General features: G+C 49.0%; 1 protein-coding gene across 5 annotated transcripts in view; it reads right to left on the bottom strand.

Annotated features, from left to right (window-relative positions):
• The window catches only part of anxa11a (annexin A11a), a 63675-nt gene extending 59135 nt beyond the window's left edge, over positions 1-4540 (bottom strand). For all 5 annotated transcript variants that reach the window (XM_038782865.1, XM_038782866.1, XM_038782867.1 and 2 more), the window contains exon 1: positions 4396-4540. In XM_038782865.1, the coding sequence (XP_038638793.1) occupies positions 4396-4531 (136 nt within the window). In that variant the 5' untranslated portion in view covers positions 4532-4540. The remainder of the gene's footprint in view (positions 1-4395) is intronic.
• Between the last annotated feature and the right edge of the window lie 15179 nt (positions 4541-19719).

Genomic DNA, 19719 nt, shown 5'->3' with positions numbered 1-19719 from the left:
GTGTCCATCCACATGACTATTCCAAAACTTCGAACTAGTAAATAATATCAAAGATCATAATTTAATTTAGTCCTCCTCGTCCTTCAGGTCCTAAGAGGACATTGGAAACCACGGACTTCCTGCGGATCGGTCCATGATTATGCTTGGCAAAGTACCGCAGGGGCGCGGTTGACCAGGAAACTCCCCCCGGTGGCACCACCTGCCATCAGGCGTCGGAAGGATTTACAGACCGATAATCAATCTGTTTGGCCATGAACACACCTTCCGTGGGCATCAAGTCCTGAAGCAGCACTTGAAGCCAGAGATTCTGGCCCATACATTACCCACTGAGCTGCAAGACCCCCACCTAACCCAGCCCACTCTATCGTGCTGATTGTACAAATTGTACAGAAAAATCATCCAGTACCTATTTCAGAAGCACAAAATATTACATTATTACGCACTACAGTACATATCCCATGAAAAGTGTAGAACAATGTACAATCAGCATAATACGTGCCTTTTTCATCTAAGTGTTCTTATTGATTCTATCGCATGATATTAGTTTTTGAAAGTTAACCGTGGGGACCGGGAGACAGAAGGTTCGCCACAAGTGCCGAATACTCTGGCAAAAGCCCCAAGTACCATCAAGGGAGGGGAAGTACAGATCTCTACTGTGACAAAGGTTCACACTGCTTTTTCACCATATTTGTCAGTATTAACTCAGTCGAAATCTGGATCAGATTGTGGATTGGACAACATCAGGCTCGAGAATATAAATGTCAGGGAGGTGGGTATATATGAACCAACTACAGTTGGCAAGCCTATGTATGCCCAGTCTGTAGGAAACCCAAAGAAGCCAGAAAATCATTGAAATATGTCCCCTTCCTCATTGCCTGCCAAGGTTAGGGGTGGAATTCTTCATCCGCACCCGCCCGGCATCCGGAAATTCCCGCCCGAGGACCACGGACCTTTACATGGTCCCTGTCCAGTCCGTGTCCATCTTGTGGCAGGTATGGCTGAAAATTCCAGTCCTGGGTCTCCTCACTGGGCAGTATTACTGGTAGCCAGACAAATGAAATGGAGGAAAGATCGACGGTGGTCATTTATTCCCATGAATTGCTCATCGCCAAACTCAAAATCAATTAAAAAAAAAATATTTAGAGCACCCAATTAATTTTTTTTCCAATTAAGGGGCAATTTAGCGTGGCCAATTCACCTACCCTGCACATCTTTGGATTGTGGGGGTGAGACCCACGCAGACACGGGGAGAATGTGCAAACTCCACACAGAAAGTGACCCGCGGCCGGGATCGAACCTGGGTCCTCTGCACCCGAGACAGCAGTGCTAACCACTGCGCCACCGTGCCGCCCCCTCAATATCTAATTCTGATGCAAAGAGGTGGGAACTGTTACTTCATCTTACATACAGGAGTAAACCTTACATCATTTAAACTATAGGTTTGATGAAACTCTGTCTGGCTTCTATAAGGACAGAATTACAGAATCTTCCTGGGGATATCAGTGTAATTTAATTTGACTCATTTGGTGACATTCTCATTTCAGAATCAGAAAGCTGTGGCTTCAAGCCTCACTCAAAGTCCTTGGAGAAATACTGACCGAGTGCTGCATTGTTGGAGGGCAGTACAGACAGAGAGCTGCATTGTTGGAGGGCAGTACAGACAGAGAGCTGCATTGTTGGAGGGCAGTACTGACAGTGCTGCATTGTTGGAGGGCAGTACAGACAGAGAGCTGCATTGTTGGAGGGCAGTACAGACAGAGAGCTGCATTGTTGGAGGGCAGTACTGACAGTGCTGCATTGTTGGAGGGCAGTATTGACAGTGCTGCATTGTTGGAGGGCAGTACAGACAGAGAGCTGCATTGTTGGAGGGCAGTACTGACAGTGCTGCATTGTTGGAGGGCAGTACCGACAGTGCTGCATTGTTGGAGGTCAGTATTGACAGTGCTGCATTGTTGGATGCAGTACTGACAGTGCTGCATTGTTGGAGGGCAGTACTGACAGTGCTGCATTGTTGGAGGGCAGTACCAACAGCGCTGCATTGTTGGAGGGCAGTGCCGACAGTGCTGCATTGTTGGAGGGCAGTATTGACAGTGCTGCATTGTTGGATGCAGTACTGACAGTGCTGCATTGTTGGAGCGCAATACAGACAGAGTGCTGCATTGCTGGAGGGCAGTACTGACAGTGCTGCATTTTTGAGAGGATAGTACAGACAGACTGCTGCATTGTTGGAGGGTAGTACTGACAGTGCCGCATTGTTGGAGGGCAGTATTCACAGCGTGCTGCATTGTTGGAGGGCAGTATTGACAGTACCGCATTGTTGGAGGGCAATATTGACAGAGTGCTGCATTGTTGGAGAGCAGTATTGAGAGTGCTGCATTGTTGGAGGGCAGTACTGACAGTGCTGCATTGTTGGAGGGCAGTATTGACAGTGCTGCATTGTTGGAGGGCAGTACTGACAGAGTGCTGCATTATAGGAGCACAATAATGGGTGGAGCATTACACTGTTGGCAGACTGACAAGACTGAGGCTCCTCACGGCCTTTTTGTGTTATTTTGTGTTAGAACGACCGGCATTTACGTCGCCTCTTTAACTTAGTCAATCATCTTCAAATGCTTCACGGAGGCAATTGCTTTGCTGACTTGTGGTGTTGGAGAAGGCGAACAAAGATATGATGCCAAGAGGTAGGATTTGAGGTGGTTTAGTGAGAGGGCTCCCGAGTTCAATGTTAAACATTCTGGAGCCATGTTTGGAACTTGGTGGGAGGGCTGAAGATCAGAGTACAAATGAAGGATGCGTGTTGGGACGTACAGCTGGAGGAGGTGCTGAGATTGGGAAAGTCAAGATAAAGAAATTCAATCACATGTACAAAACACGATGAGAGTAAACGAGATGGTCAATTTTGGTCAAAGTCATGTTGAGGTCAGGTTGGATAAGGATCGATAGCACACTGACTAATCACAAAAGGAGCTCCTTGGTGACTTTGACCAGGCTGATCTTAATGCTGACGGGGCAGAATCCGTCCTGAAAGGATTTAAACAGGGCGAGTTCGGAATACAACATAAAATTTAATCTTTTAAAATGCGGAATGGATAGCAAGCTTAAACTTAAAATTCAGTTAGCTGAATGTGCAGAAATAAAATCCGCTCACGATCCCTGGGATCTTTTGAGAGTGAGGCATTTATATGTATACGGGTCAGATTCAGTAACTCCTCCAATCTAGCGTCTCAAGGACGTCACCACCGCTCGTCGACTGATTTTTAAAATGACCCGCGGAAAGACAGGACTAAATTAGTCCTGCATGGTGCAAAGGAAAATGCCACTGGAGCATTAAATCAAAATTGCAAGTCAAATCAAAGATGCGCGAGGGATGAAGCGAGGGAGGAACTGATTCCGGAGTCCCCAACTTTTATCCTTAGAATTTACAGCTGTTTAGTAAAACATTTAAGAACAAATTGTCTAATGGATGGTTTAGTGTTGAGGGAATAATCTAATGTAGGAGAGACAAATCGCAATCCCTAGCTGGGTAGTTTGCCTGATGAAATGAAATGAAAATCGCTTATTGTCACGAGTAGGCTTCAATGAAGTTACTGTGAAAAGCCCCTAGTCGCCACATTCCGGCGCCTGTCCGGGGAGGCTGGTACGGGAATTGAACCGTGCTGCTGGCCTGCTTGGTCTGCTTTAAAAGCCAGCGATTTAGCCCAGTGTGGTGGTTGAAGGTATTTCAGGGTTTTTGGAAACCAGACTATTTGAAGTGGACTTTCTTTTAAAACTTGCACCTGTTGGAACCAAGGTAGGCTTTAAAACATCTCAGCCAGTGGGAAAAAAGTTCCTTAGCCTAAGCATCCTGTGGGTCGAGTTCTAGGCATCCGGGCTTGAGGACTGCTTCCATGATTTCTTCGGCTGTTTCCTAAGTATATTAAATTGCTGGAACCAACAATTCTAGGGACACGTGCTTGTAGGATTAGAATAGCGGTTTTAATATACTTACAACAGAGCCAGCCTGTTAGCCGTTGAACTTTCGGTGAACTGGCCGGCTGACCCTGTGGCAATGATCTTTATACAGCAGCTCCCGGGGGAGGAGTCCTGGGCGGAGCCAAGGGAGGAGCCCCATACAACTCTCAAGCATTCCCAGAGCTACTCCCCCTGGAGGTCAGATAGTGCAACTGCACTTACAATATAGACACATGTATATACAGGTTATAATCCGGTGTGAATCACATTCACCACATTACCCATGAGAGATTTCTAAGCAGAGTGTCACTGTCAACCCCCCCCCCCCCCCCCCCACCCACCCACCCAACACACCACCACCATCCAACATACCACCCTCTTCTTCCTTTCTTACAGAGTCGACAGGAATCCAACAAATATTTGTGCCATGCCAACTTAACGTACCTGGTGCAGATGGGTATCCTCCTGGTGCGGGGGGGTACCCTCCTGGTGCAGGGGGGTATCCTCCTGGCGCGGGGGGGTACCCTCCTTGTGCGGGGGGGTATCCTCCTGGTGCGGACGGGTATCCTGGGTAGCTCATCTTTTAAATCTGAAAAGAAAAGCAAATCCAAATCTTTTTAAGAAAGCATCAACATGTCGGCCCAGCCGTCTTTAGAAACCATCTGAAACTTGCATTTATGTAGCACCTTTCACAACCTTTCAAAATGTCCCAAATCGCTTCACAGTTAATAAGGAACCCTCACTGTTGCCGGTTTGTGCACAGCAAGCTCCCACAAACAATAATCATCAGATAATTTGTGTGTGTGATGTTGATTGATGAATGCTGGGGTTGACACTGGAGTGATCCTCACAGCTCCTCTTCAGAATTGTCCCATTGGGATCTCTTGCCCCCACCCGGGAAGCAGATGGGCCTCCGCTTAACGTCTCATCGGAAAGACGGCACCGCCGACAGTGCTGCACTCCCTCTGCACTGGAGTTGGTGCTCAAGGCTTTAGTGGAGGCAGAAACTAGAACGTTCTGAATTGGCGAAGTTAGAGTGCTTACCGGCTGCGTACCGGCTGAAAAAGGGCTGCTTAGGGACACCACGAGAAGCTGAACGGAAAATCATCTGCCTCTGCCCTTGCTTCAGCTCATCCGTCACCCAATTTTTTGTAAGTAGCGTCAGCTATTCCCATGCTCTTCTCCTTGCTCTCACTTTGCACTCTTCATGAACCAGACCTCATCCAAACTTTGTCGACCTTATACTAACTCGCACCAAGTCCCGTTGACGTTTCGTCCCTAACCTACATTGGCTTCTGGTCCAAATTTAAAATTCTCATCCTTGTTTTAAACCCTCCAAGGCCCTACCTCTCCCTCCCTCTGTAATCACCTCCAGCTCCACAACCCCCCCGAGATCTCTACACTCCATTAGCTCGAGCACTTTGAGCATCCCAATTTTAATCAATCCACCATTGGCAGCTGCACCTTCAGCAGCATCAGCCCGTCCTGGAATTCCCACTCTAAACCTCTCCCCTCCCTCTCGTCTCTTTGAAGAAGTTGCTTGAAGCCTACCTCTTTGTCCTATCTTTTGACCATTTGCCCCAGTAGCTCCTGATGTGACTGGGCGTCAGGTTTTGTTCGATTATGCTCCAACGGGCAGTCACTCTGCTCAATGCAAGCCATTGTCACCCAACTGCTCACAATGCACTGCAATCAAATTTCTCCCTCTGCCATTTTAACAGAGACCATAGATTTGCCAGTGTCACACCTCGGCTTAGCCTCAAACAGAGTGCAGTAACCTCGGAATCTAAAGAAGCCACACAGAATCAAGAAGTGTGCCCATTTTGTGCAGTTGAATAAATGGCCATTCTGTTTGATTCGCTTCGATTGAGCCACATCAAATCTGGACCCAAGTTGGAGGCGTTCAAAGTGGAGCAGAGCAGAGACCAATCTATGATAAATATCCTCCTCCCGTGCTCGGTGATGTGTTATGTACCCTGGGATAACAGGCTGCAACTCGATGCAGGTTTGACCAAAAGATACTCCAGACTTTGAAGTAAGTTCAATGTGATTTATTGAACCATTTGCACGGTTCTCTATGAGTTTGACTCTCCTGCTAATCTTGCTATAGTAACTCAGTCTAACTAACCAGTCTGCTCTAAGCCATGTCGTGGGTGTGATGCTTCTGATCTGCCTCTGTCCTACTCTCTGTCGCCTGTGGAAAGAGAAAGAGCATTTGTGCTCTGTCCTTTTATATATGGGTTGTGTAATGCCCCCTTGTGGTAATGCCACCTCTGAGTGTCCTGACTGCCCATTGGCCGTGTCCTATTCTATGTGTTCATTAGCTGTATGTCAGCATGTCATGACATCTCCAGTGCTCCCTCTAGTGGTTAATTAGTTGTAGTGTATTTACATTAACCCCTTGTGTATTTACAGTGATGCATATCACCACACTCGGATCGCAGCCTGTATTTTATTTTACACACAGGCCCTCGAGCTGCAAACTTGGTAACAAGCCAAACCTCCAGCCTTTCCCACAAAGTCGGAAGATGGTGATTGGGAGAAGCTCGATTAACTGCAGGATAAAAATGCCTAAGTCAACTGTTTATTTGATGCAAGGAACATTTGTTCAATGTACAAGGCCCCACCCAGACAGTCTAACCGGTAACAGCAGGAACTGCAAGATTAATACTTATATATATGACAATGTAAAGATCACTTAGTGCTAGTTTGCACAGGGTAAATCTCGGTCAATAGCAAAGTACATATGGGACTCAGAGACCATGTTGAGGTAGCGGTAATGGGGGTCAGGGGAAGGGGTCAGAGGGAGGGGTGCAGCGAGGAGATTAGAATGAGGAGACACATTCTACTTCACCTCCCTGCCAATTATTTCTGGCATGTGCTTGCCTTCCCTGTACACGCACCAAATAACAAAGCATTTCCTCATGTCTGGCCCTAAACCTAGATTTGAAACTGCTGCTCTGGCTAATACATTCCTTATAAGAACATAAGAATTAGGTGCAGGAGTGGACTACATGGACCATCGAGCCTGCTCCTCCTATCAATATGATCATGGCTAATCTCAGGCTTCAACGGCATTTTCATAGGGTAGCAGGGTAGCACAGTGGTTAGCACAATGGCTTCAGAGCCCCAGGGTCCCAGAATCGAGTCCCGGCTTGGATCACTGTTTGTGCGGAGTCTGCACGTTCTCCCTGTGTGCGCGTGGGTTTCCTCCAGGTGCTCCGGTTTCCCCCCTACAGTCCAAAGATGTGCAGGTTAGGTAGATTGCCTGTGCTAAATTGCCCTCAGGTTAGATGGGGTTGCAAGGATAGGGTGGAGGTGTGGGCTTAAGTAGGGTGCTCTTTCCAAGAGCCGGTGCAGACTCAATGGGCCGAATGGCCTCCTTGTGCACTGTAAATTCTATGATTCCACATTTCAAAAGTATAATTGTCTGTAAAACACCGTTGGGCGTCTTGAAGTCACTATATAAATGCAACTCTTCCTTATCAATAGGAACTAGATTATTGAATTTAGACAAAATCACCAAAGCAGAACTGTAGAACCGTCAACAGAGTGGGGTGGGGGCAGGGCCTCTCATTCCAGCTAGCTTCAAATCAAACTTGTGCGAATCCACATCTGCCACTTAATAGAACACAGAGCATATGCCAAAGGCAGTGGTTGCCATGGCAAAGCGAGTGTAAAGGTCAAGAAAATAAAAGATTACGAATTCACGGTGTAAACAGGAACCCTGCATTCATTTGAACATTACTGGTTAGTGCTGATGGAGAAGGTGCCGTGTACCATAACCTGTTCAACTGGTTCCACTCATCAATAATTACCAATCGCTGCTACCGATTCTACCCAAGTAGCTGGGAGGCTCTGCCTCACCACCGATTTAACAGCAGCTTTCTGAAAGGGATCCAAAGAGGAAAAACCTGCATGGGTCTGGGGTCAGAGTGGGACCAACACCTCACTCTGCAAAGAGCTAGTTCAGGCTCAGACAGCCAAATGGCCTCCTTCGGAGTGGGATACCTATGCTTCTAAATACATTTGAATTATTTACAAAAAGAATCTGCAAATGAGGCAGGTGCGCTTTAATTCCTGTTATTAATTTGACAGACCCTAAAGTGGAGGTCTTCAAACAAAAACATCACTATAATCTGACACATTGCAAAGTCGTAACCTCATGAGCAACGCTGCAATCCCCTTTGATGAAGGGTACTTAAAATGTTGGACCAATAAACCAAATGGTTTCATACCTCTGAAGCCCACTGTGTATGTGTGTGTGAGAGGAGAGAGAGGGAGAGAGAGAGATGGAGAGAGAGAGATGGAGAGAGGGAGAGAGAGAGAGATGGAGAGAGAGAGAGAGAGAGAGAGATGGAGAGAGGGAGGGAGAGAGAGAGAGAGAGAGAGAGAGATGGAGAGAGGGAGAGAGAGAGAGAGAGAGAGAGAGAGAACACCGGGGAGAGAGAGAGAGCGTCAGAGAGAGAGAGAGAGAGTGTGCCGGAGAGAGACAGCACTGGAGAGAGTTCAAGGCTCCCATTTAGGGAAGATTCCGACCCATAAACTTGAAAAGCTGCTTACAAGATTCCCCAGTTTGTACAGTTTTCCAGAAGCTTGGTCAAACTGGTAGATTTTCGCAAGTGGCTCAGAGGTGAAGTTTCGGGAGGTAATCCCAGAGTTTGATGCTGGGGCAGGGAAGTGGAGGAACTTGAATAGGAGGAACACAGGGCTTTCCCTGGTGGCTGTAAGTCTGGAGGAGGTTGCCGAGACAGGGCAGGGTGAGGCAGATGGAGGGATCTGAACAACAGGTTGCGAAGAGTACGTTGGTGAACCTGAAGCCAAATTTAAGTTAAGATTGAGGAGAAAGTGAGACTTTCGGCAACAATTGGCGTCTTGAAGCAACACATTGGGGTGTTGGGCTCTGCTGGAAGGTGTACCCATTGGCATTTCAAACTGTGAAATATGGTGGAGAGCCAGAGTTCTCCAAAAATGTCAGGGGTCCCATTCCTTTCTTCATTCCGTCATTTAAAAAAAAATGTTTTTTTTTAAATTTAGAGTATACAATTCATTTTTTCCAATTAAGGGGCAATTTAGCGTGGCCAATCCACCTACTCTGCCCATCTTTGGGTTGTGGGGGTGAAAACCACGCAGACACGGGGAGAATGTGCAAACTCCACACGGACAGTGACCCAGAGCCAGGATCGAACCTGGGACCTCGGTGCCGTGAGACAGCAATGCTAACCACTGTGCCACCGTGCTGCCCTTTTATTCCATCATCTGCACCGATGACCAGAAATAATCTGCCCCAATATCCAAAGTGAAACCTTTTGAAAGAGCCCAATTGAAGGGAGGTGTTGGGAAGCTCTAAGCCATCCTGGAGCTGTCCATGCAATCAATTAGGCAACTTAACTTTCCCATAATCATCTCCATGACGGTCAGTCTTGCCTCGCTTTGTGCTTCCCGAAACATGGGCTGGATTCTTTGTTTGGGGGACTAAGTCCCCACGCTGGCGTGAAAACGGTGGTGTTTTACGTCTGGAAAACTGGTGCAAAACGGCCACCCATTCGCTGCTCCGTGGGGGGGGGGGGGGGGGGGGGGGGGGGGCTAGCAGACAGGCAGTGTAGAGCTCCCAGAGCTAACTGTCGATACGGCCCAGAGCATTGCCAGGTCAGTGGCTGCACACGCGCATGGTAACGGCCTGGAGCGGCCGCGCAGTGATTCATTGCAAACTCAGCCCATGGACCTGGGCCGCAAAATTAGTGCCCCCCCACTTCAGCCGGCTCGTGTGCGCCCCAGACCCCCCCCCCCCCCCACAGTGCCCCCAGCCCTGAATAAAACCCCCCAGCCCGTGGATTGGCCCTCCCCCGACTGTTGCGGTGCTGGACTGCGTCCGCAGCCGCCTCGCCGATTTCCCGACGGATGAGACCATGAGAGTCCCACACTGTCGGGGACTCGGCTGGTCGGGGGCGGAGCATTAGGGGGCGGGGCTCAGGCAATGACATGAGGCCGTGGATATGGCTTGCGGCGCAGTCCTAGAGCATGCCGCTTTTCTGGGGCGGAGCATCGCGAAAGCGGCGGCGCCCGCGATTCAGTTGTCATTGGGGATTTTCCGCCTCGTCGCGATTTTGGCGTCAGGGATCATAGAATCCAGCCCCATGTCTCTCTTTCGTACCTGCATTTGTACAGTACCTTTCATTACTTCAGGATGTCTCAAAGGTGTTACAGCCAATTCAGTACTTTTGAAATGAAGGCACTGTTGTAGAGGAGGGAATTCAGCAGCCAATATGTGCACAGCATGCTCCCACAAAAATAATAATCAATTATCTGTTTTTAAAGAAATGTTGGTTGTGTGATTAATGTTCTCCAGGACACCTGGGATAGCTCCTCTGTTCTTCTTCAAAGTAGTGCATGGGAACTCTTCCATCCACCCTGGCCTTTAAACTGCAGGACCTTTTCAGTTAGTCAGTGCACCATAATCTACGATCACACTTCCAAACAGGAAACACGAGCTTTTATCACGGAACAGGCCTTATTTTCGAATACTGAAGAGAATGCAATTGCTCAGACTATTGTTCAGGCAATGTCCATTATTGGCATTGTCCAAAATTGACCAAACCAGTCTGCAGTGAACCAGAATCTGGTGATCTCCTCTCGATAACAGTCGTTCATGCAGAAAGAAAAATCGCAAAAATAATTTATTTCCTTTTCACTTCGATTCAGTGACTTAAAAAAATAAACCAATCAAGATCAAAATTATTGAATTTCTTCCGGGAGTCAGGTTGAGGCCAACAGGTTGCTCAGGGACCAGAACTGCTTCAAGCCGAAACAGATGTTTTCACAGTCGTGAGCTGGCTTTGCACAAGGGCAGTCAGTTGTGAACAAGGTGGGAGAGTGTACAATACTTGGATCATACAGGCAAACAATTTGTGCCCATTTTGAAATCAGGGACAGGATTCTCCGACCCCCCCCGCTGGATCAGGGAATTGCTGGGTGGTGGGGGGGCACTCCATTCCTCCACGTCGGCCGCTGTAACAGTCCGCGATGGCCGACGTGGAGGAATAGAATGCCTCCATGGCACAGGCCCGCCCATGGATCAGTGGGCCCTGATCATAGGACAGGCCGCCATGAACCCCCCTGCACATGCGCTGGGATGACACCAGCACACGCTGGCGCTCACATGCATGCGCCCTTCGGCGCCTGTTGGCGTGGCGCCAAGCCCCTTCCACGCCGGTCGGCGCAAACCATCCGGTGCCGGCCTAGCCCCTGAGTGTGCAGAGGATTCGGCACCTTTGGGGTGGCCCGACGCCGGAGTGGTTCACGCCACTCCTTCCTGCCAGAGTTGCCCGCCCCGCTGGTTGGCAGAGAATCCCGCCCCAGTTTCCTAATTGGAAAAAAAACATATTGGGCAGGATTTTCCAGCCTCTCCTGCACTGTATTTTCCGGCAGTGTAGTCAGTCTGCCATTGGCAGGCGGTGGTGTCTTCTGGAAGGGCAGGAAAATTGCGGCCATTATTTCAAAGTAAATTAAAAAAACTTGCAGAAATCCAGGGTCAGGAGAGAGAAGAAGACTCGACTTCACAGATACATAGAAGCTAGGAGCAGGAGGAGGCCTTTTGGCCCTTCGAGCCTGTTCCGCCATTAATCACGATCATGGCTGATCATCCAACTCAATAGCCTAATCCTGCTTTCTCCCCAGAGCCTTTGATCCCATTCTCCCCAAGTTCTATATCTAGCCACCTCTTGAATATGTTCAAAGTTTTGGCATCAACTACTTCCTGTGGTAATGAATTCCACAGGCTCACCGCTCTTTGTGTGAAGAAATGTCTCCTTATCTCTGTCCGAAATGGTTTACCCTGAAGCCTCAGGCTGTGACCCCTGGTTCTGAACACACCCATCATTGGTAGTCCTGTTAGAATTTTATAAGTCTCTATGAGATCCCCCCTCATTCTTCTGAACTCCAGCGAGAACAATCCCAACCTAGTCAATCTCTCCTCATATGACAGTCCCGCCATCCCTGGAATCAGTCTGGTAAACCTTCGCTGCACTCCCTCGAGAGCAAGAACATCCCTCTTCAGAAAAGGAGGCCAAAACTGCACACAATATTCTACGTGTGGCCTCACCAAGGTCCTGTATAATTGCAACAACACATCCCTGCTTCTGTACTCGAAACCTCTCGCAATGAAGGCCAACATACTATTAGCCTTCTTTACCACCTGCTGCACCTGCATGCTTACCTTCAGCGAATGGTGCACAAGGACACCCAGGTCCCGCTGCACACTCCCCTCTCCCAATTTACAACCATTCAGGTAGTAATCTGCCTTCCTGCCTTTGCTTCCAAAATGAATGACCTCACACATATCCAAATTATACTGCATCTGCCATTGGTTTGCCCACTTGCCCAACCTGTCCAGATCTTGCTGGAGGATCACTGCAGCCCCCAAATTGGAAATATTCCTGACGCAGGGGAGTTGCAGAGTTGTTAGCACGCTGCCCCACCACGCCAGGGACCCGGGGTCGATTTCGATCTTGGGTCACTGTCTGTGTGGAGTTTGCACATTCTCGGTGTCTGCGTGGGTTTCCTCCGGGTGCTCCAGTTTTGTCCCACAGTCCAAAAATGTGCAGGTTAGGTGAATTGGTCATGCTAAATTGCTCTTATGTCCAAAGATGTGGGGTTATGGGATAGGGCAGGGGATTGCACCTAGGTAGGGTGACTTGATGGGCCAAATGGCCTCCTTCTGCACTGCAAGGATTCCATTAATTCTATGAATCCAAAACTTCAATGAAAATGCATTTCTTCTTCATCCCTCAACCAATACTGATTGGAATTACCTTGCCGTTATCTTGTTTCATGAGCTTGCTGTGAGGCCACACTACAATAGTACACTTCAAAAGATTTTCACTGGCTGGAAAGCTCTCTGTGATGTCCTGAGGTTGTGAAAGGTGTTATATAAATGCAAACCTTTTTATTTTCCCTCCAATACAACCAGCCATTTTGTCAATCTTAGGCAAAGCAGAATCATTAACTGTTGAATGCTAAACTAAGCAAATGATTCATCTACAGCAGGGGTGGGCAAACTACGGCCCGCAGGCCGCATGAGGCCCGACAAAGGTTTTTATGCGGCCCGCCAATGAGGTGCCCGGAATCATAACCGGCATTTTTGAAAAGCCGCCGGGGAAAAGCCGCTGAAGTAAATGCGCTTATTCAATAAGCGCATTTACTTCAGCGGCTTTTCCCCGGCGGCTTTTCAAAAATGCCGGTTATGATTCCGGGCATCTCATTGGCGGGCCGCATAAAAATGCGCGTAGTGGGGTGGATGAGTGGGGCTGTTTCATTGGTCGGTTTAGTTGGGTGTGTGACCAATAGGAGTCCAGGTTACAAACAATAAGCCTTATTATTGTTTGTAACCTGGACTCCTATTGGCCGCACACCCAACTAAACCGACCAATAAGGCAGCCCCACTCATCCACCCCACTACGCGCGTTTTTATCGTTGACTCGGCCAGGCTGTGCTTCTGTCAGTGTTAAGGATCAGCACAAGCAACTTGACACCTGATTTCAACAAACTGGTAAATGACTGCAGTCAGATGCATCATTCTCATTGACATTGTTCTGTTACTTACTGAGTTACTTTGTTTTTCAAATAAATGTGCTTTTTTTTTTCTTTAAAGACCTTTTATTTTGGCTATTTAAAATATTAATTATTTTACTTAATATACTATGCGGCCCTTTAAAATTGTGAATTTCTGAATGTGGCCCTTGCACGGAAAAGTTTGCCCACCCCTGATCTACAGTATTAATATCAAAGACATAATGACCGATGTTTATTGCTACGTGCAAAAATGGCAGATTCCCTTATTTGTCAAAGGAAAGTAAGAAGTCTAACAACACCAGGTTAGAGTCCAACAGGTTTCAGAGCATTGCTCCTTCCTCAGGTGAATGAAGAGGTATGTTCCAGAAACATATATATAGACAAAGTCAAAGATGCAAGACAATATTTTGATCTTGTCTGCTTTCTTGCATCTTTGTAGAAACTTAATGTCAGTGTCTATATGCGCGATCTTCCTGGAGATCCTCTCCACTTTGAGCCGGCAGTTTGCAGTGTCGATGGTAGATGTGATGTGGAGGTGCCGGTGTTGGACCTGGGTGATGCCGCCCAACGCCGGCATCTCCACATTATGTTGAAGGAAAGGCAGAGATAAACAATATTCTGTCAAATTCAGAGGCAAATGTAGCAACTACCATTTACATAGACACAGCTGTATTACGCAGACGGTGTGTTGCCCAAACCCTTGGGCTGGCAATCTAAGTACCTAGGGACCAATTTGTGCAGGAGTGCTCCTTTGAAAGAGGTGTCGTCCTCGCATGTAACCTGACACCTTACTTACAGCAAGAAACCTAACGCCATGGGGCAGGCTGCCAGCAAACGGAGGCTGTTGTCAAAATATTGCCACACATTGTGCAGGAAATGGGAGTTCTGGTTTCACGTGTGAGGCTCGTCCAATATATTTGTCAAGAAATGTTTGTCTGGAGAAACGACCTCTGCGATGATATGCATACGGAGAGTCAAGTCAAGCAACATGGCAATTTGCAGCAATGGTGAATTAAATGCAAATACTCCAAAAGACAAATGGACAGTTCTATTAATAATTAATGGCACATTAATAATCTTCAAACTCGACACAGGAGCGAGGGTCAACCTTATCATTTTGTCAGATTTAAAAGGGCTTAGAATTAAACTGCAAGTATTCAACAAAGCAGTGCTGCTGAGAGACTACAATGGAAATGAAATTACAATGCTAGGAGCATGCGAGTTCAGCGTAAATGTGAAAAATAGAGTTCCCACTGTTTTCCATTGTAGAGGCGGAATGCGAATCTCTACTAGGAGTAGAAGCGCGTGAGCAACTTCAGCCAGTTAAGCGGGTTTACAGTGCAGACAGCACTGCAGCTAGACAGCTTGCATCGGTAGATTCCATACTGAAGGAATTTCCTGAGATATTTCAAGGCTTTGGCACTTTACCGTACACGTATAAAGTCCAATTAAAGGAGAACACGAACAGTAATTCACGAAATGGGACGTGTACCAGCTCCATTGAAAGACAAATTGAAGTCCGAGCTAGAAAGGATGACAGCTTTTTAAAAAAAAATAATTTTTATTGGAATTTTTTGAAAAATATATATCAACAAAACAATAATAACAATAAACACCCCCCGGCACCCGTAACAATGCATATAACAAACCTCCCCACCCCCCCCCCCCCCAACCCCAATAAACAACAGAATAAATTAACAATAAGCAAATTAACTTAAACACTATCCCCCTAAACCCCCCCCTTTTCCCCTCAACCCCTCTTCCCCTCTTTCCCCCCTCCCCCACGGGTTGCTGCTGCTGCTGACCTAGTACCTTATCGTTGAGCCAGAAAGTCAAGGAAAGGCTGCCACCTCCTAAAGAACCCTTGTACCGACCCCCTCAGGGCGAACTTGAAGCTCTCCAACTTAATGAATCCCGCCATGTCATTAATCCAGGTCTCCACACTTGGAGGTCTCGCATCTTTCCACTGCAGCAAGATCCTCCGCCGGGCTACTAGGGACGCAAAGGCCAAGACATCGGCCTCTTTCGCCTCCTGCACTCCCGGCTCCACCCCAACCCCAAATATCGCGAGTCCCCAGCCTGGCTTGACCCTGGATCCCACCACCCTCGACACCGTCCCCGCCACCCCCTTCCAGAACTCCTCCAGTGCCGCGCATGCCCAGAACATATGGGCATGGTTCGCTGGACTCCCCGAACACCTGACGCACCTGTCTTCGCCCCCAAAGAACCTACTCATCCTAGATCCGGACATGTGGGCCTGGTGCAGCACCTTGAACTGGATGAGACTAAGCCTTGCACATGAAGAGGAGGAGTTCACCCTATCCAGGGCATCTGCCCATGTCCCCTCCTCAATCTGCTCCCCCAGTTCCACCTCCCACTTAGCCTTCAGCTCCTCTACCGACGCCTCCCCCACCTCCTGCATTACCTGGTAGATGTCAGACACCTTCCCATCCCCGACCCACACCCCCAAAAGCACCCTATCCCTTACCCCCCGCGGGGGCAGCAAAAGGAACCCCTCCACCTGTCGCCTAGCAAACGCCTTAACCTGAAGATACCTGAACATATTCCCCGGGGGGAGCTCAAACTTCTCCTCCAGTTCATCAAGGCTGGCGAACCTCCCGTCAATAAACAGGTCTCCCAACTTCCTAATGCCCGCCCTGTGCCACCCCAGGAACCCGCGATCCATGTTCCCTGGGACAAACCGGTGGTTCCCCAGCAGCGGGGCCTCCACTGAGCCCCCCACTTCCCCCCTGTGTCACCTCCACTGCCCCCAAATTTTGAGGGTGGCCGCCACCACCGGGCTCGTGGTGTACCTCATTGGAGGGAGCGGCAACGGAGCCGTTACCAGTGCATTCAGGCTCGTGCCTCCGCAGGACGCCATCTCCATCCTTTTCCATGCTGCCCCCTCCCCCTCCATTACCCACTTGCGTACCATCGAGACATTAGCCGCCCAATAGTACCCAGAGAGGTTGGGCAGCGCCAGCCCCCCTCTATCCCTGCCCCGCTCCAAAAAGACCCTCCTTACCCTCGGAGTCCCGTGCGCCCAAACAAATCCCAGAATGCTGCTGTTCACCCTCCTAAAAAAAAGGCCCTCGGAACGAAAATGGGGAAGGATGACAGCTTTAAGCGTAATTAAACGCACAGAACCATTTACAGATTGGGTAAACTCTATGGTTTGGGTCAAAATAAAGGAAGAAACCACATAGACTTGTGAAAGATGATAACATATCTCCTCGAGGGATGGCCTAAAGGTTCCAGCTCAAGTTATTATAATGTTAGGGCTGAATTAAGTGATGCAAATGGATTTTAGCTTCAACAACAAAGAATTATAATTTGCAATCATTAACGTCGATGAAGAAAAAAAGCGCAAGAAAAGAGCCAAAAACACAGTCTATTGGCCGGACATCAACCGAGATATTGAAGCAATGGTACAAAACTGCACACAGTGCAGGAAATGAACGGCTGCACACAGCGTGGAAAGCTAAAAAATTTAGGAAGCTGCAGTTCAAACAGCCAAAAGAGTCCGTTACTCCAAGTTGAGAGAGGAAACCGATCTTTCAAAAAAAGGAGGCAAAGGAGATTGAGGACAAATCCACAAGGAGATTTTTATGATAATTCCATGCGAAGTCTCCAACCATTGCAGCCAGATGACTCAGTCAGACTGGGAGATTCCAAAGGGAATGGATGGTCAAAGTGTGCGAAGGTATTGCGACAGGCAGGCCCAGATTCATATCTTTTTTTTTAATAAATGTTTTTTTATTGAGTTTTCATATTTTATATATGACAAGTTACAAATTATTAGAGAGAAAAAAAGAAAACACAAAAATTTAACATGTATATTTACAGGTAAGCATCTTCATAACAACAATTGTGGCCGCCCCCTTTAGCCGGCATACATATTTTACATTCCCCAATATGGCTGAGGCACATGTTTATAGGCATTTAGTTATAGTTTGGTTTTGGGCCTTAGCTTGCCATCAAACCCCCATAACGAACCCGTAGCCCCCCCCCCCCCCCCGGCTACCTTCCCCCGATTCCCATCCATTTTCCCCTGATTCTTGGCCACCCGACTATTCTTCCTCTTGTACGTTGGCCACAAACAGGTCCCGGAACAATTGCATGAATGGCTCCCACGTTCTATGGAAGCCGTCGTCTGACCCTCGGATGGCGAATTTGATTTTCTCCATTTGGAGAGATTCCGAGAGGTCGAACAGCCAGTCTGCAGCTCTGGGCGGTGCTGCTGACCGCTAGCCAAACAGGATTCTACGGCGGGCGATCAGGGAGGCAAAGGCAAGGGCGTCCGCCCTCCTCCCCAGGAATAGATCTGGCTGGTCTGAAACCCCGAAGACCGCCACTATCGGGCATGGCTCCACCCTCACCCCCACCACTTTGCACATAGCCTCGAAGAAGGCTGTCCAGTACTCCACAAGTCTGGGGCAAGACCAGAACATGTGGGCGTGGTTGGCCGGGCCTCTTTGGCACCGTTCACATCTGTCCTCCACCTCCGGGAAGAACCTACTCATACGGGTTCTTGTTAAGTGGGCTCTATGTACCACTTTTAGTTGCGTCAGGCTGAGCCTTGCGCACGTGGAGGTGGAGTTGACCCTATGCAGTGCTTCGCTCCAGAGTCCCCACCCTATCTCCATCCCCAGGTCGTCCTCCCATTTCCTTCTTGTTGCGTCCAGTACGGTGTCGGCCCTTTCTACCAGTCGGTCATACATGTTGCTACAGTTCCCTTTCTCTAGGATACTTGCGTCCAGTAGGTCTTCCAGTAGTGTCTGTTGTGGCGGTTGTGGGTACGTCCTTGTCTCCTTTCGTAGGAAGTTTTTGAGCTGCAGGTACCGTAGCTCGTTCCCCCCAGCTAGCTGAAATTTCTCTGTCAGTTCGTCCAGTGTTGCGATCCTGTCGTCCGTGTATAGGTCCCTGACTGTCAGTGTCCCCCCGTCCTGCCTCCACCTTTTGAAGGTGGCGTCAGTCAGTGCTGGTGTGAACCTATGGTTGTTGCAGATGGGAGCCGTGTCCGACATTTTGGTCAGGCCAAATTGCTGCCGCAGTTGGTTCCAGGATTGGAGGGTGGCTGTCACCACTGGGCTGCTGGAGTGTTTTTTGGGTGGGGATGGGAGTGCTGCCGTGGCGAGGGCCCGGAGGGAGGTTCCCATGCAGGAGGCCTCCTCCGCACGCACCCACTCGGCTTCTGGCTCCTGGATCCATCCCCTGGGCTGTTGCCGCCCAGTGGTAGAATTGTAGATTCGGGAGGGCTAGCCCCCCCCTGGATTTTGTTTTTTGTAGGACCTTCTTTGGGATCCTAGCATTTTTACCCCCCCCCCATACGAACGCCATGATAAATTTGTCCAGCGCTTTGAAAAAGGCCTTGGAGATGTAGATCGGAATGGACCTGGGCAGTACGTTCATTTTGATCGTCTGGACTCTCCCCGCGAGGGAGAGCGGGAGTGTGTTCCATCTTTGCAGGTCCTTTTTAACTTCCTCCGTCAGGCTGGTGAGGTTCCATTTGTGGATCCCTTTCCAGTCATGGGCTATTTGGATCCCCAGGTAGCGGAATTTGTGTCGGGCTTGTTTGAACGGCAGCCCCTTTATATTTTGCAGTAGCTCAAGAATAATTCGTTAATGTTAGTAGTTTGTAATTCCAGTTATCTTTACCACACCTTTGTTTTATAATAAATTATTAATAATCTTTATTATTGTCACAAGTAGGCTTCCATTAAAACTGCAATTAGGAGAGGGGTGGTGTCAGCGGTGTGCGGAGCTGTTTTGGAGGGGGGTGGGGCGCCACTGGAGGGGGTCGGGCGGGGTGGGGGGGTTGGGGGAGGCTGTGGAGGGGGAGGGGGTCTGTGGTGCTCCGGGTGGTGGATGCCTCTGCCTCGTGTGCAGGGTTGGGGCTGCTCCAGCTGGGGGTTGTGTATGGAGCGTGCCTCGCGGGGGTGGGCCGATTCTTTGGGGGGGTGGAGGGTGTGTATGTGGGCGTGTGGAGGGGCCCCGCTGGTCATGTTCATGTGTTTTGGGCCTGTCTGGGGCTGGAGGGGGGTATTTGGGGTGGTTTCCAGGGTGCATGGGGCTGGGCCCGGGTCCCCAGGGGGCAGTGTTCGGGGTGTCGGACCGGCCGGGGTTCGGGGCGGGTGCGGGGGCGGATGTCGTGGCCTTCGCCTCGTCGGTTGCCCGGGGGCGGGTCCTGTTGGGATG

The sequence above is a fragment of the Scyliorhinus canicula genome, chromosome 22, assembly GCF_902713615.1.
Source record: "Scyliorhinus canicula chromosome 22, sScyCan1.1, whole genome shotgun sequence".
NCBI classification, from domain to species: Eukaryota; Metazoa; Chordata; class Chondrichthyes; order Carcharhiniformes; family Scyliorhinidae; genus Scyliorhinus; species Scyliorhinus canicula.
This window is presented reverse-complemented; position numbering and strand designations above follow the sequence as displayed.